This window comes from Eubalaena glacialis, chromosome 19, assembly GCF_028564815.1.
Source record: "Eubalaena glacialis isolate mEubGla1 chromosome 19, mEubGla1.1.hap2.+ XY, whole genome shotgun sequence".
Classification (NCBI taxonomy): domain Eukaryota; kingdom Metazoa; phylum Chordata; class Mammalia; order Artiodactyla; family Balaenidae; genus Eubalaena; species Eubalaena glacialis.
In genome coordinates this window covers 22,927,638-22,944,492 of record NC_083734.1, presented here as the reverse complement: position 1 = coordinate 22,944,492, position 16,855 = coordinate 22,927,638, and the positions used below count along the sequence as shown (strand labels likewise).

General features: G+C 38.7%; 1 protein-coding gene across 4 annotated transcripts in view; it reads right to left on the bottom strand.

Moving 5' to 3' along the window:
• Positions 1-16,855, bottom strand: part of ACACA (acetyl-CoA carboxylase alpha) — a 231,396-nt gene that overhangs the window by 81,740 nt on the left and 132,801 nt on the right. For all 4 annotated transcript variants that reach the window (XM_061177170.1, XM_061177167.1, XM_061177168.1 and 1 more), the window contains 6 exons: positions 14,213-14,254; positions 12,950-13,165; positions 10,753-10,908; positions 8,407-8,610; positions 3,661-3,816; positions 1,960-2,106 (listed from right to left, as the gene is read on the bottom strand). In XM_061177170.1, the coding sequence (XP_061033153.1) occupies positions 1,960-2,106; positions 3,661-3,816; positions 8,407-8,610; positions 10,753-10,908; positions 12,950-13,165; positions 14,213-14,254 (921 nt within the window). The remainder of the gene's footprint in view (positions 1-1,959; positions 2,107-3,660; positions 3,817-8,406; positions 8,611-10,752; positions 10,909-12,949; positions 13,166-14,212; positions 14,255-16,855) is intronic.

The following is a 16,855-nucleotide window of genomic DNA, read 5'->3' as shown; positions in this document are numbered from 1 at the left end:
GAAAAGAGGAGGACAAGAAGAAAGTAAGAACTGACGAAAAGCAAAAAAAATTTTAAATACTATTAGATTTCTAGATTTCAAGATTATTATTAAAGCATTGGGCAAAGGAAAACATGTGGTCCCTGTATTGACGCTACTACTCATAGCCCTAGTCCTATGCTGCTGTTTAAGACATCCCTTTGCACCAAGGTTTGTTGGGTCTTAAAAGGGTTAAAAAAAACCTTTAATTTTTTTTTTTTATTCGTGTGTGTGTGTGTGTGTGTGTGTGTGTGTGGTCTTTGGGTACAGAGTCCCGTATAATAAGACTATTTGTATTCATACTGGCAGAGTAAACACTACATGTTCATGCCCAGGCAGCTCTGTGCTTGTAATTTCAGCAAGAACAGAGCTCTGTCCCTCTGGGACTTCACTATTCCCCCAGTCTCCATTCGCTCAAACAGAATGAGAGCAGAGAGAAAGCAGGACGGAAAGATCATGGCAAGAGGTTTCACACAGCACTGCAGCTAGTTTTCACGTGGCCAAAAATCTCATTTTGTGTTTTAATTACATTAGTTAAAAGCGTTTTTCTCTCAGTCCCATGTTCACAAGGGTGCCTTCCACTCCTGAAGACTCCACTGTTCAATGAATCAGAATTTAAGTCTAGCACAATGAAGCTTTTCTTTGCTGCTGAGGGGTTCACTAAGTAGATGCTACACACAGTGGCATAAACCTGTGCTGCAACTTTGTGCGTTAATGAGTATACATACACCTACTCTCGTCAAAATTCTACGCATCCTTTCTCCCCAGCCTCTCGCCTTTGCTATTAGATTAGAAGAACTCCTACAAGTCTGATACTCTCCATCGGGTCCAATGCTTGCATCCATCTTAATACCAAACCATCTACTTTTGGTAGCCACTGGTGTACTTGCTGAGCAGCCACGCACCTGGTACATATAGGAAATTTTTTTGAAAAAGATACTGCATAAAATGGGAAAAAATTGCATTTATCCCCAAAGGTCTACCCAGTCTGTTTATGGTGAACACTCAGATAGAGATTACTCCTTCTAAGGAAAGAGATTTATCTAGGGATTACATCTAAGGTTAAAATAAAAACATATCTCATTTTAGGCTTATTACTGTTGTTATCACTGTTGTTCCAACTGTACATTAGAAGCATAGTTAGAATCAGGAAGAATCTCAGTGCACTGAGGAGGATCTGGGGTATAGGGCAGAATATGACTTTACATCATTAACAGTGTACTATAGGAGAAAGGAATCCAAAGCTAGAAAAGGCATTCCTGGATAACTATCAGACACGGGTTCTCCGTTACCTCCTTTTATGTTTAAACCCCTGGTTCTGATTGGGCCCCTTTAAGAAGAAAATATTTACCATGCTCACAACAGTACCAGATGAAATTACCTGAGCACAAAAAAACATATCAAAAACCGTACACCAGTATGCAAAGTAAGTATCCAAATAAGGAAAAACATCAAGAAATATTCTAAATGCTTTTATGATAGAAAAATCTCAAAATTTCAAATATACAAAAATAGAGAAAATAATCTAGTCCTATGTATCTATCACCTAGCTTCAGTTAACAACTCATGTTCAATCCTGTTTCATCTGTACTCCCACATTCACACCCCCTCATTATTCTGAAGCAAATCCTAGAGATTAGATCATTTTATCTATAACTATTTTAGTATGTATCTCTAACAGAAAACAATACTCTTTTTTAAAAAGCAAAATTGTAATAGCATTTTAAAAAAAATGTAACACCATTATCACACTGAAAAAACTAATGATAATTCCTTGCTATCCAGTCAATGTTCTCTGGCTAAAGAATTCTACCAACAGGACTACTAGGCTGCCTATGCCACTCAGATCTTAATTAATACTATTTAATGACCACCCCCATGGAAAGCTGGTACTAGTGGGCACAGAGATAAGAAAGGGGAGAGGGGGACGCAGCTACTTGCCTCATTTCCTCCTGGAAGCCTGTTCATGTGGACCAGCTGACCTTGATCATCCAACACAAGCTCAGTGTACGTCAGCATGTCTGAAGGCAGAGGGGGTGATGGAAGGAATGCTTGAGTGGACATAGACTCCCAGAGTTTGATCAGGGACTAAAGGAGGAGAAAAGTTTGACTGATCAGTAACAATTAGCATTTCAACATGAACAAAATAAATATTCAAATATCATCAGTCTAGTTTCGCTCTTTCTTTTCCAAATGTTCTGCTGAGCGTCTAAACGTTAGACCAAATTCTAGAGCTCTCATTCTCAGTTGAAATAGATTTGTAATTGTCTTTAACATGTTTTTTACATGCCAAAAATCAGGCACTTTTCCAACAACATCAAACTACTGAGTGATCATGAATCAGAATGAATCAGTCCCTCTTTAAAAAAGGAAGAGAAATCCTAGAGAAACTTGGCTACAGAAGAATAACCAGGAAAGTGACATGACACTCAGCTAATACAAAGTAAACCCAAGAACACAAGAATAGAGTTTCTACTAGAGGTTCAGGGGAAGCATCCTCTTTCTATTATCTTTTCAAAGCTACAGGCCCATACACGGGAATTAGCTCACTAGAGGTGTATGACTGTAAATGTGCAAATCAAGTCTGCTCAAATTTGAGAAAACAGAGACACACCTATCATTTTAAAACCATTTCAATTTCCACTCCCAACTGCATATTACCAAAAATATTGCCGCATGAAGTGGGAACTAGTTCAGTTGTTTCTCTGCTTGCCTCAAAGCAACATTTAAAACCAATATGACTCATTCATACTTACAAGTCCAAATCACTGTGTTTATGTCTATTCTATAGGAAGAATTATATAGAATGTGATTTCTCTTTATGGCACTGGCACTGGGGAACAGAATCAACACTCAACTTCTAGGCTAACAATGCCTGTAATACTGAACGAAGACATCTATGTTTCAAGAGAGAGACCTTGTAAACAAATGGTTACATAAAGGAAATCTCTTGTATTTCTGAATAATACAGGAATTACAGAAAGACTATTTACTAAGACCACATATATTACTTTATTAAAATTCAAATGTGGTAACACTGGTATTTTTGACTAGGAGACTCGGAAAAATCCTATATTCATATATTTTTTTAAGGACAAATTCAGTACTCTTTTGATACACTAGTTTTTATTCAGCTATAATAAATCTCCCACAAAAGAACTGATAATTTAAACTGTGTACCATGAACTCTATATCCATTTGTATATGTTATATATTGATTCTCATCATATTAACCTAGGTTATCAGTTAGAGACCTGGGTTATCTTGGAAAATAGGAAAATGAGAACTCGAGTTTCAAATCTCTTTTTGATTTGAATATAGGCTTTGGAAATAGACACTTAAATGTAACTCCTTACACCGGTCATCGTAAACTACCATCGCAGGCATGTGGTCTCGGTTTACTCTTTTCTACTCAGCAGAGGCCTCTATCCTCACCATTCTTCCTGTTAATTCATAAAGAACCACCCAACATCTGAGTTGGCAGTCACAATCCCAAAAGAGATAGAAGTGAGAACAGTGTCAAGATATTTCCTGCCTTTTGGAAGTGCCCTATTCCAGTCTAAGCTGCATCTGATGAAAATTCAGGAAAAATCTTGCCTCTTTGGCACATGTCAGAGCTCCCCCTCCGTTAGCCACCTTTACCTGCCGAAACATCTCTGGGATGTCATATATGTATGTTGTCCCTAAGGACTGTGCCTGGAACCTCTTTGATTGAAGCAGGTCTTTGGTCACATAGGGAGTGTTGATTAACATTCCATGTAATGGTCCCTGTTTGTCTCCGTATGCCTGAAACATGATCTGCAGGAAAAAGAGGATGGCATGGGGAGTTAAAAGACAGGGGGAAAAATCAGATCAGCTGCCTAGAGGGACTTTTTTTCACAAATGTTATTTCTTGAAACACATTTTTGGTGGGTTGAGTAGCTAAGATATGCCTCTTAACATTGGGTACACGGTGCTCTCACCTCTCTACAGATTAACCAACTCCAAAAGATGGTATGTAACCAACCACACATCACACTTTTGAAATTAACAAGAAAGCACAGCGTAAGTTCCACATTTCAGAGACAGACTGACAATGCTTGCCTTCTAAAGTGACTTGAATCCCATATATTCAGAAACAAAGCATGTCAACTAACCAACTAAGCAGTTCTAGTATTTAAGCTGAGGAACAGCTAAGCATTAAAGAGAATTCTGTTCTTTCCCCAGTGGTAGAAGGCCAGGTCGAGGCTCTACCAGGTCACCTACACTTTAGTCTATTTGATTAGAAGGTGCTTCATAAGTACGATTAGCTATATAAAGGCTTCAAAGATTTCTGACACAAGTGGATTTCATCCATCCATCTAGCTAGCTAATTCTTGTTAGCTCATAAGACACAGCCTATAGTAAAAAAAAAAAAAAAAAAAAATTTATTAAAATATATATATAAAATATACATACATATATATTTCCCCCAGTATACTATGTCTACAACTAGTGAATAAGCTCCTGCAATACTTATATTGTCACATAATAAAATCACTACACCAGTTTTTAATTATTTTAACTCAAATATTTCTAGAAGAGTACTTCATATTTCATATATTTAGACAGTTTTATTTGCTTATGAATATTTATAAGGGATGCCATTATTTCAATTCAATTAATATTTATTGAGTGCCCAGAGGTTGTATGACACTAAACTAGGCACTTTATGCATGAATACATAAAACATAGATTCCCAATGCAGTGAATACAAATGGAGATTGGGATGTGAGGGTATGTGTGTATACCCACATACTTATTCAGGCCTAAAATATATAAGCTTAAGTCTACCACTAATGAATAGATTTGCAGACCTGCTAAACAGGCATTACAAGAGAATTAAGTACTCTCCTATATCCTGGGTACAGTTCAGTTAAGTGAATCCTTAGCCCTTTAGATCAGAGGAACAAATGTGTTCTACTGACTTGTCAATCAGGTCCTATTCTGGGCAAAATTTGTCTTGGGCTGCTTAAAGCCCTACAGAATGGAGCTCCCAATCCTCTTGCACATGACCAATGATGAAAGTCACCAGGTAGGAGGTAGAATTAGCATTGTCTTAGTAATGTGAGAGGTAGAAATAGTAATGTTTCAAGAGATTCAAAGTGTTAAGTGAGGCCAGGGTGTTAGTATGTGAAAACTGGACTTAGAGGAGATAACCCAAATCAAAATAAGAAAAAAAGGAGCAAAAGCAGTAGGTTCTTGGAACTACATTCCAAGTACATACCTATAGGTCTTATCTTTCTATTAGATAGAAAGATAGGTACAGTTTTGCAAGGTTTGGAATAAAGTCAGGCTGGTCATTTAAGCAACATAACTGGAGGTACTGTCACTGCTGGTGGGAATTTAAAATGGTACAACCTCTTTGGCAAACAGTTTGGCAGTTTCTTATAAAATTAAACATGTACTTACTATGACTCAATAATTATACTCATATATTTACTCAAGAGAAATGAAAACATATCTATACAAATATTTGTAAATGAATGTTCACAGCAGCTTTATTCAGAATAGCCCAAACTGGAAAAATAAAGCCTCAAATGTCCATTGACAGGTGAACGGATATAAAAATTTTGGTATATTCCTAAAATGGAACACTACTCAGCAATGAAAAGGAACAAACCCATAATCCATGCAACATGGATGAATCTCAAGAACACTATGCTGAGCAAAAGAAGCCAGACACAAAATAGTACATATTGTCTAATTTCATTTATATGAAATTCTAGGACAGGCAAAACTATTCTATAATAATAGAAAACAGATCAGTGGATGCCTAGGGCTGGGGTTGCAAAGGAGAACAAGAAAACTTTTGAGGGTGTCAAGGGTTCTCTATCATGATTGTGATGGTGGTTACACAGGTGTGTGCAATTTCAGAATGAATTAAACTGCACACATAAAATGAGTGCATTTTATTACATGTAAGTTCTATCTCAACAAAGTTGATTTTGAAATGTATATTTCCCTCTTACACTACACATTGGAAATCAACTGATTTATGCAGTGGATTACTCAGATCTCTCTACTATGACTGCCTGACATCAGTGTTCACTACAGCTAATTCCACAAAGACTATACAAGGAAAATAGGACAATCTGAAACTCAAGCCAGTCAACCTTGCTCCTTGTTGGCAGAAAGAATAAAAAATTATTCTGGAGCAAGAGGTTGATAGCAATGGACAGCATTGGAAGCCTCTGAATGGTCACTTATCTATCAATGTTGTCTATGTTAATTCCATTTTCTACTATGATGGCCATAGTAATTAAAACTGGTAAAGTATATGTTTTACAAGTTCATGAAAACAGGTACACATTTTATTTATCACACACTTTTCACCAGAGGCCATCAAAAGGGCTTCTCTTGGAAAACAATCTCTGATCCCATATAGTCTGCTCCCTTAGAACCTGGTACTTATTTTATGATGGCACAAATCATAATCATACAACAGAGAAACTAATTATCCATCTTCTTCCATCATGAGGTAAATTTCTTGAGAAGAGAGATCACTTTTTATCTTTGTATCCATACTGCTTGATACATGATACGTGGTCAATAAATGTTAAATTAATGAATAAATGAATGAATGATACACATGGTTCTATATTGTTTTAAATTCATATAATGACTCACTAGAGCAAAGAAAGGGAAAAAACAAATTGGCAAGAAACATCAAGTAGGCTTTCAGGGTGCCAGAACTGAGTTAGAAGCTGTTCCTTTTGTGGTCTCCCTCCTCCAGTCGTGGGCTCCTGAGTTCACACTTGGCAATGGCTGTTGAATCTCAACTGAAGAGCCTCAGGGAGACCCCTTCCTTCAGGGCTTACTAAACATGCTGGACCCATGGTAAGAGGGGTGCTCCCTCAGGCTAAAGGCAGCTCATTCATTCTTTCAGATACTTAGTGAGTGCTTATTTTGTGCCAGGCACAGTACTAAACCCTGATTGAAGGCATCTGCTCCTTTCATGCCCCTGTGTCACCACTACCCAGCATGAGGGAAATCTAAGAGCTTTCAAATAAAAGAAAGGGGGGGGAATAGTTATGAAGAACAAACGTATTTATTAAAAACATTAAAATCTCAAGCGGCCTTCTTATTTTTCACAAGAATAGACCTGCCTTGAAGCCACTGCAGAAGTTAATTAAAAACATCCCTGCCCATGGAAAGCTTTGACTGAAAATGTCTTTAAGGTTGTCCTGAAAAACATCAAATGCAGCAAAAAATTATTGAATACTCTTTCTCTTGCTCACCCCTTGCACTCCTGTGCACACTTTCTCTCTGTTTTAACTGTTCACTTCTCACGTGATAGGTTTCTCTGGCCATCTAACTGGGAATCAAAGCACAAAATGAAAGGTCGCTCTGACAACTGTCCAAACCTAGAATTTTAAAACTCATCTTCAAAATACCAGCAAAAAATATCTTTTCTTACTGCTGTTCCCAGATTTAAAAGGACATAGAAAAAAACAAGAGACATATAATCTCTTTCTGTCACCTAATACATAGAACAGACTGAGACCTTTGTGTACACATACAAAGGAGCAAGTTCATCCTTTAATGAGAAGAAAGGCACTTCCCAAGTTCAGGCCAGAGACCTACAATTAACATCCCAGTTCTTAAAAAGATGTGAGCAACGGTGAACTGACCTAAATCCTGTATCATAGCAAATGGCCCAAATATTGAGAAACCAAGGTGGTAAAACAGATTAAAAGGGAATTCTTTGTTATCATAGAACCAATCTAGTTAGAAAGTCACTTTCCATTTTCATATTCTCAATTGTTCTATCTGAAAAAATGGGTTAAAGTTTGCCACTTTGCTCTTTTACAGATATATGATACTCTGAACTCTTTGAAGGAAAGATAATGTGTGTAAATGGAATAAAGGGTAAATAAGATAAAGTCACTGCTTGATATTGCTCAAGCTATTATTATATTATGTTGAAATTTTCCTTCTTTGAGATATTTCATATTTCAACAATTCCCCTTCCTTTACTTGCCAATGAGTGGTCTAAATAGGCTGAAAATGGGAATAAGGACAAATCAGATCAGAAAAGACAAGACTGCTCAAGTAGCCCAAGAGCCCTCTAAAAAAGAGCCCTAAACTGCACAGTTACCTGTGGAGTCAGGTTCACTTGGCACCTGTTAGGGCTCACCAATACATGACAAAAGGTTAAGGGTTTCATAACATCCATGGTTGGGACAGAGGCACATCTTATGAGGCAAATGAAGTGTTTCAAATTCATGAAACCATTTAAGCTAAGAGAGGATAACCCCACTAGGTGAAACAATGGGATTTGTGAGTTTGGGTCTTTCTGTAACAAGGACAAGTGGCTTCTCTCTAGGACCAAGTCAAAACTTTGAGAAGCCTGCTTGACTACTGTACCTGTGCTGTCCTGGAGTCAGTCACTTCCTTGTACAGGCTGATGTCCAAGTAATAGCCAGACTCATTTGTCAGGAAGAGGCGGATGGGAATTGCTTTTCCAGTTGGTGTCAGGCGAATGTTGATTTTCAGCTCTGCCTGGAGGACGCGTAACTTCCACAGCCGACTTCCATAGCGCATTACCATGCTCCGCACAGATTCCTCAATCTGACACAAACACATCACCAAGCATAAAACTTAAATCCCTTGTAATTAGGACCTGTTTTGGGTCTGCCCATCTTTGGGAAGGGAGGAATGGGAAAAGATGCTGGTTTCTGGAGATTTGTCCTCTATGCATTCCTTACAAAAAGTCACAGAGTCTCTCCCCAACCCTACTCTTGCTTAGAACAAGTCAGGGACAATTTCATGCTGGCCTGGCATTTGAGTGGTTTTCTCTGGCTCACGACACCCAAATCCGCGCAACTCCCTTCCCCTTTCCCAATTATATTCATATTCTATGTCAAAGATCTGCGATATCTAAAATTACAAACCATGGGATTTAAGAGAAAGCCCCAAATAAGAATAAAATCTCTAGTTAAACAGCTATTAAGTAGCATTTATATGCACAGTAACTATGTTTCATTGCACTTTCAGGACCTTAAATCAACATAGCAATTACCACCATGAGCTTTTTTCCATACAATTTTATTAAACTTTATAATATATGCTTCTTGGTAAATTGCACAAATTAAAGAAAGGCAATTTGTAGGTGGTGCTAGAATGTTCTCTCTAAACAGAGCTCTGAAACTTGGTCACTGCCAAGTCCAACTGGGACTTAAGTAGATGGGGCAGATGTTCCCTCGTTTCTCTAAGCTTTATACCAAGACAGCTTAGTGCCCCTAGTTTTCAGGGGTCGGCGAGTTATTTTAACCAAATGGCCTTAGATGTGATTTTTCCTTATTGACATACTAAAGCAAAAAAGAATTTTTTTTCAATAGCGCTACAGGCAGCTAGGACATACTACTCAAAATTAATGTTTTCTTAAATGAAGTATCTCTCTAAAATCCTTTCTCAAGTTCTTAGAACATCTTTTTAAAAAATTTCATACCACCCTTCTCTTGTGGCTCTTCAGAAGTGTGTGCCACCCTTGTAGTTTGTTTCTGCTCCAAAGAAGTTCAGGTTAAAATGGATTTCTAGGAGTTAACGTCTCTATTCCCACACTTGCTTGTTAACCAAGAGATATCTATCCATTCTTTTTTCGAGGGAACAAAAGTCAACATCTCTATATACAGGAAATTGACAGCTATCTATGATTAGAAAGACAGAGCCAGGGCATATGAGTGTTTGGAGTGGAAACAGAGAGGCTGATAGCAAAAACTCATTGAGAAATGATAAGTCATATCTACAAATATATATAGTTATATAGTGTCCAGGGCACGTTTTAAGTCTTCTAGTTTCATCAGTCCCAGAATGCTCAGGAGAACCTTTACTTAAACCGGATGATGAGACTTCATGAAACTCAATGAGTAGCCCTGTCCTTGGCTTTCCTGACAGACAAAGCAACCAATCAGTAGTTTGGAGTCTTGAAGAAAAAAAGTACAAAACGATTTCTCAGGTCTTAGATGTTAAGTTCAAAAAGCAAAAGTCCATGCCTACAATAGGAGAAAGGGTTCTCCTATTCAAATTCCAAAATATCATGAAAAGGTTAGAGAGAACAGAAACAGAGAGCAACCTGTCTTTATTACACCTGGGATAAAAGGTCAAGTACAGAATCACCTTGTTTTCCTTCCTTAAATTATATGGAATGCATTTTAGAATAGAGCCTCAGGGAAGAAAACATACGTAAATATATGCAGAATTCCATATCAACCAAATTCTCTCTCCATGGAAAAATACTAAAGAGAACTAACTTAGACACTTTGGGAAGGTGTATTACTTCCCTAAGGCCACCAGGTGACCTGTGAAAAGAAGCAGTAATTTGCCAAAATGCCCAATAATAACAAAGTTAGTTATTCCAGATGAGAAATCCTAGGGAATTAAATAAAATAGGACTGCTATCATGGCAAATATCATAAAACAGGTACCAACAGAAGAAGAGGAAGAAGTTTTGCATTTTTCTACTGCAAATAAGTGACCAGCATTATTAACATCGTACCACCTTCAGTTTTGGGGTCTGCTTTCAATGGTTATAGCACATTTTTGACACCATCCCAGAAACCCAGTCCTACAAGCATTCTGTAAACTTTAAAGATCAAGGGTTCAATCAGCTGACCGAGAGTACCTGTTTCCAGGTCCAAGTGCAAAGAAACATGAATGAATCTCTCTGCTTGTGTTGGCGAGTGCTGGCAGAGAAGCTAAGGAGAAATGTACCTTTGAAGGGTCCATGATGACTGTAGGCACAAAGTTGAGGAAGATGTGGTTGCAGTCAGTCCGGACATTTGTATTATTAAAAGCGACCTCCAACTCATCCATGGCTTCTAGGAGCAGCCGCTCCCCTTCATTTTGTAGATATTCAAAGGAAGCTTCCTATGCAGGAAAGAAAATCACCACCAACATTAATGTGTTTTAAAAGAGGCAATAAAGAAACAGCTGTTAAACAAATGAAAGAATGCTCAACATCACTAATCATTAGAGAAATGCAAATCAAAACTACAATGAGGGCTTCCCTGGTGGCGCAGTGGTTGAGAGTCTGCCTGCTAATGCAGGGGACACGGGTTCGAGCCCTGGTCTGGGAAGATCCCACATGTCGCGGAGCAACTAGGCCCATGAGCCACAACTACTGAGCCTGCGCGTCTGGAGCCTGTGCTCCGCAACAAGAGAGGCCATGATAGTGAGAGGCCCACGCACCGTGATGAAGAGTGGCCCCCACTTGCCGCAACTAGAGAAAGCCCTCGCACAGAAACGAAGACCCAACACAGCTAAAAATAAATAAATTCATTAATTAAAAAAAAAAAAAAACTACAATGAGATATCATCTCACACCGTCAGAATGGCCATTATCAAAAAATCTACAAACAATAAATGCTGGAGAGGGTGTGGAGAAAAGGGAACCCTCTTGCACTGTTGGTGGGAATGTAAATTGATACAGCCACTACGGAGAACACTATGGAATTTCCTTAAAAAACTAAAAATAGAACTACCATACGACCCAGCAATCCCACTACTGGGCATATACCCTGAGAAGACCATAATTCAAAAAGAGTCATGTACCAAAATGTTCATTGCAGCTCTATTTACAATAGGCAGGACATGGAAGCAACCTAAGTGTCCATCAACAGATGAATGGATAAAGAAGATGTGGCACATATATACAATGGAATATTACTCAGCCATAAAAAGGAACGAAACTGAGTTATTTGTAGTGAGGTGGATGGACCTAGAGACTGTCATACAGAGTGAAGTAAGTCAGAAAGAGAAAAACAAATACCGTATGCTACCACAGATATATGGAATCTAAAAAAAAAAAAAGAAAAGAAAAAAAAAATGATCAGAAGAACCTATGGGCAAGACGGGAATAAAGATGCAGACCTACTAGAGAATGGACTTGAGGATACGGGGAGGGGGAAGGGTAAGCTGGGACAAAGTGAGACAGTGGCATGGACATATATATACTACCAAGCGTAAAATAGATAGCTAGTGGGAAGCAGCCGCACAGCACAGGGAGATCAGCTCGGTGCTTTGTGACCACCTAGAGGGGTGGGATAGGGAGGGTGGGAGGGAGGGAGACGCAAGAGGGAAGAGATATGGGGACATATGTATACGTATAACTGACTCACTTTGTTATAAAGCAGAAACTAACACAGTATTGTAAAGCAACTATACTCCAGTAAAGATGTTAAAAAAAAAAAAAAGAAACAGCTGTTATACGTACTTAAGCAGTAGCATGTCACAAGTCATAAGGCACCTGCTGCAGATGTTATTTACCCTTCTCCCTAGGGTCAACCCAATGACCACAGGCAGCAGGGGCAGGCAAGGGTCAGATAAAGACCTGCCAGACCTTCCTCCTGCCTCTTATGTATCCTTTCCTTCCAACAGGTGGAGATGCTGGGCATCCCCAGAGCAGCAACCCCACTAGGGTTATATCTCACATATGGCAAACAGAGCAGTTTAGAAAGGAAATCTGTTTAGAAAGGAAAAGCTGCGGAAAGGTTACAGCTATAGGATGCAGTAACAACTAACACACCAGCAAGCACCTTGCTATGTACAGAAAGCACCCCACCTCTAGATAGGTTTACAATGGGGTCACCTCTAACTTTTCTCCTTATCCTCTATCATCATCTAACCTTCCCTGTGATTTCTCTGTTAGCATGCTTTTTCATTTTCTCAAGCGAGTACTATCATGCTTCCATTACCAAGACAACTTAAATTAAAGGGGGAAAAAGCCCTTCATTACATGGAATATTTACTTCTGTGAGAGAAATGACTCTCAGACTTCTGCTGTTTATTGGAGAGTAGGATGAAAGGGAACAAGAGCCTTGATTCAAAAGAGGAAAACCTGATTTTGACCCATGCCTGTTTCTCTGTCCCTTCCCTCAGGGATAACTTCCCATTAAAGTACAGCACCCACCTTGGTGACCAGATCAGAATGTCTGATGATTGCACGGACAAAGAACCTGTAGTCTGTCACTTCTGTGCCCACTTCCACCTTGGCTGCTCCAAGGTACAGGTGCATCTTGTGATTAGCACATGGGATGGCAGTAAGGTCAAAATTTCTCATCCGGTTCAGCTCTAACTGGAAAGCTAGGGCAGGCTCCAGGTGACGGTAGATACGATCTTCCTCAAACTGAACGCAAGAAAAAAACAGCTCACAAGAGGCAGTTACAAAATTATATTATGAAAGTGTATGTAAAAGAGATGCTTAAAAATATAAACATAAGCCATGATGTGCCAATGAGTCAAAAAAGGAGCTACATACAAGGAAAATGCTAGAGCTTATATAAGATTAGGCACTAAAGTCCCTGTTTACTTTGCAAGCTTTCATCATTTATGCTTTTACAAGTGGTGATGTTCTCCATTAAAAACAAACAAAAAACACCAATTCCCTCAGATCTCCTGTAGCATTTAAAGCCTTCATAATTCATTTTTTTAAAACAGTAAACCAGACTGCTTCACATTAATATCTATTTCACATACCAATATTTCAGTTTTACCCAACTAGTCTAAAACGCTTATGGGCAGGTCTTATACTCTTATCATTTCTGGCAGAGTAAAAAGGACATAGTAAATACTTGGAAAACAAACATCATACAATTTTTAAAAATAGAGATATTTGGCTCTGGACATCCTGTATCCATACATAATTATTTACCTACCTTTTTTAAAAGTTGTATTGACATTTACTCTATGTTTTGCTGAAACTAGACATGTAAAGAGTATATGCCCATTGAGTGAATGGAGAGACAGAGCCAAAAACATAACCTGGTAATAGGAAGAAACCAACATGGTCTGAAATTTTATATTTTAAAATTGAAAAACAAATGCTCATAAACAAGACTTGAGTATAAATGAACTGTCTGTGGGTGACAAGAATAATCCTACTAAGTATTGTAGCCCTTTAATATTACATCATTAGGATTATCCTAAGGCATAGAGATGATTTTGAAAGTTATCACTTTCTTTGGGTAGGTCAATACATTTGATTGTTTCCTAAACCAAACTCTTTCAGAAGGGAGCCTTTATTAGTTCTAAGACACACATAAGGCAAGGGGAAGCATACGTTCAATTAGAGGAAGGAGAATGGCAAGAAATACGGCAAAGATAAGCTACTCTTGGGCTTTTAAGGAAAAAACAAAGATTAAAAAAAAAAAAGAGGAAAAAAATCAGTTCTTACCTTATCCCTTGCTCGGAATGTGAAAAACTTAGGGAATTCTCTCTGTGTTAAAGAAGGGGGTGAAATGTGTCAGTCCTTCATATATATGGCTCTTTGGGGATAAACACATAGTACAGAAACAGTCAAGCATCTAGAAGACAGCTGCCTAGAAAACATGTTCCTTACCTGGGCTTAGCCTGGGGAATATGCATGATCCTCTGGGTAACCATCACTTTGACCCCACTTACAAATTTGAGAACCACGACACTATTAACCTAACTTTAATAGCTACCCTCTTCTAGGGAAAGAAAAAATATGTATTTTTTCATCTCCCAAGTGGAAAAAGTCTTCTTGGGTGTTGCTCTTGGCAGAACCTGGCAAATAAGACCAATACACCTGAATTCTGCAGCACTGCAATAGCAGTTACTGGACTGATTTCCCAAGTTTCTCCTTAAGAAACTCTTAAAATGTAAACTAGCCAGACAGCATAGAATCCCCAATCCATGTTTTTTTTCCTCATTCACTCTTAAGTCAATAATTTCAAAGGTTTAAACAGTGACATTTCAAGACAAAGAAAAGTACAAGATGTTACTTTGGTTCATACCACTGTATGTATAGGAAAGAATGGGGTGGAACTAGTGAACGTGTAATCATTAGGTCTTACTGCTCTTTTGCAGGGCATTACACAAGAAAGCAACCAATTTACTAGAACCTTATTAATTAACAAAGATGAATTCAATTAGCAGAGTCCATTAGTTTCTGAAATTTAACTTATTAACACCAAATACCCCTGTTTCTCGGATGGGAAGCTCTACTGGCAGTGCTGGAATCAAGTCATTACTATTTGCCTTTATAGGAGGTTTTATTAAGGCATCTTCTTCATTATGAGTGCAATGTAATCAAACACTTATTGGTACAAGGCAGAGAGACCAGGACTAGCTGCCTAAATACCCCTCAATGAACTTCAGGAACCATGAAGGAAACATGAACTGAAAGCCTTGTAGGTGGCAGGCACTCTCATGTGTTGACCGCTGATTGCTCTCAACAACCTCTTAGGAAAGTATTGTGACCCCCCCCAAGGTGAACTTGGGTCTCTAATGCCAGAGCCTGTGCCCTTTCATCTCTACCTCTTAAGTGTAGGGTGTTACCTATCTATTCTTTTTTTCCGTCCCCCCAGCTGTGCCACGCAGCTTGCAGGACGTTAGTTCCCTGACCAGGGATGGAACCCGAGCCCCCTGCAGTGGAAGTGCGGAGTCCTCACTACCGCCTCAGACCGCCAGGGAAGTCTCTCTATTCTTATTTTAATCCAAATTCCTTATTTAGAGGACTTCTCTTTCATGAGACAAAAGACAAAAACCCCAGAAATTAAAACTTTAAAGAAAAGAAGCAAAAAACAAAGCAAAACTCGTGGCTCTTGAGCTGATGGAGAACTTCTTGAATACTTTCCACAGATCTTAGGCTTCACCTTAACTAAAGCTTGCACAGTTAATAAATCTTTTTACATTTTCCTTGGCATTTTAACTGTAAAACTGCATTTAATAGGCTTCTAGGAGCTTGTTTAGCAAGGCCCGGAAACCACTTGTCCAGGCTTGGGTCTTTAAAAGCCCTTTGAAAGTGGATTTACACAGCACTGATCTTTTACTGATGACGTTTTGTCCTAAAAAATTCTCTAATTCCCCCTGAACGATAATGAAGAGCATGGGGATGACTTCAAGGTTAAGCAGGAAGATGTTGAGCTGAGTTGTCAATAGATTTCATGCTCAGGGCTTTATATAGTCTCTGTTTTGGTTTTATTCTCAAGAGGTAGGCTTTCAGAGCATTAGCTAAAAAGTAACACAAGTCAAAAAAGAAGGGTAACAAAGTCCTTCCATGAAATTTTCTGTGAAAGAAAAGTCAAGAAAAGTAATGATACAATCTTTCAAGCACACACTCCTCTATTCCTCCATAACTTTAGTTAATTAGTTAACTAGAATAGTTACTTAGTATACCATTTACTCAAGTGTGTATAGTGGTAGCAACAAAATGATTTTCCTTCAAAAACATAACAAAAGTAAGCAAGAAACATTTTATTTACTACTAATGCAATTAAGAAAATGTGTAGTAACTGAAAGGCACAAAAAGCAAACAAGTGAATGGAAATAAATATCTTTACTACAAATAACAAAAAAGACTGATGAATTCTTGGCAGAGGTGGGCAAAGACTACCAATCAGAAAAATCACTTTCATTAAGGTTAGCTAAGAAAAGGTGTTATGAGGACTTCCCTGGTGGTGCAGTGGTTAAGAATCCGCCTGCCAATGCAGGGCACACGGGTTCGACCCCTGGTCTGGGAAGATCCCACATGCCGTGGTGCAACTAATCCCGTGCGCCAGAACTACTGAGCCCACGTGCCGCAACTACTGAAGCCCGTGCGCCTAGAGCCCGTGCTCTGCAACAAGAGAAGCCCCTGCTCGCCGCAACTAGAGAAAGCCCCGCGCAGCAACGAAGACCCAACGCAGCCAAAAAAAAAAAAAGTGTTATGAGATGACATGAACAAATGTTCTTAAACTTTTGAATAAATTTTTAGCTCCACAGTAAAGTCCTCAATTTAAGCATGAAGCATTCAGAACAGAAGATGGCAAGAACTTCCACGCAACGGGGAACCAGGATTAATGAACAATTCTTC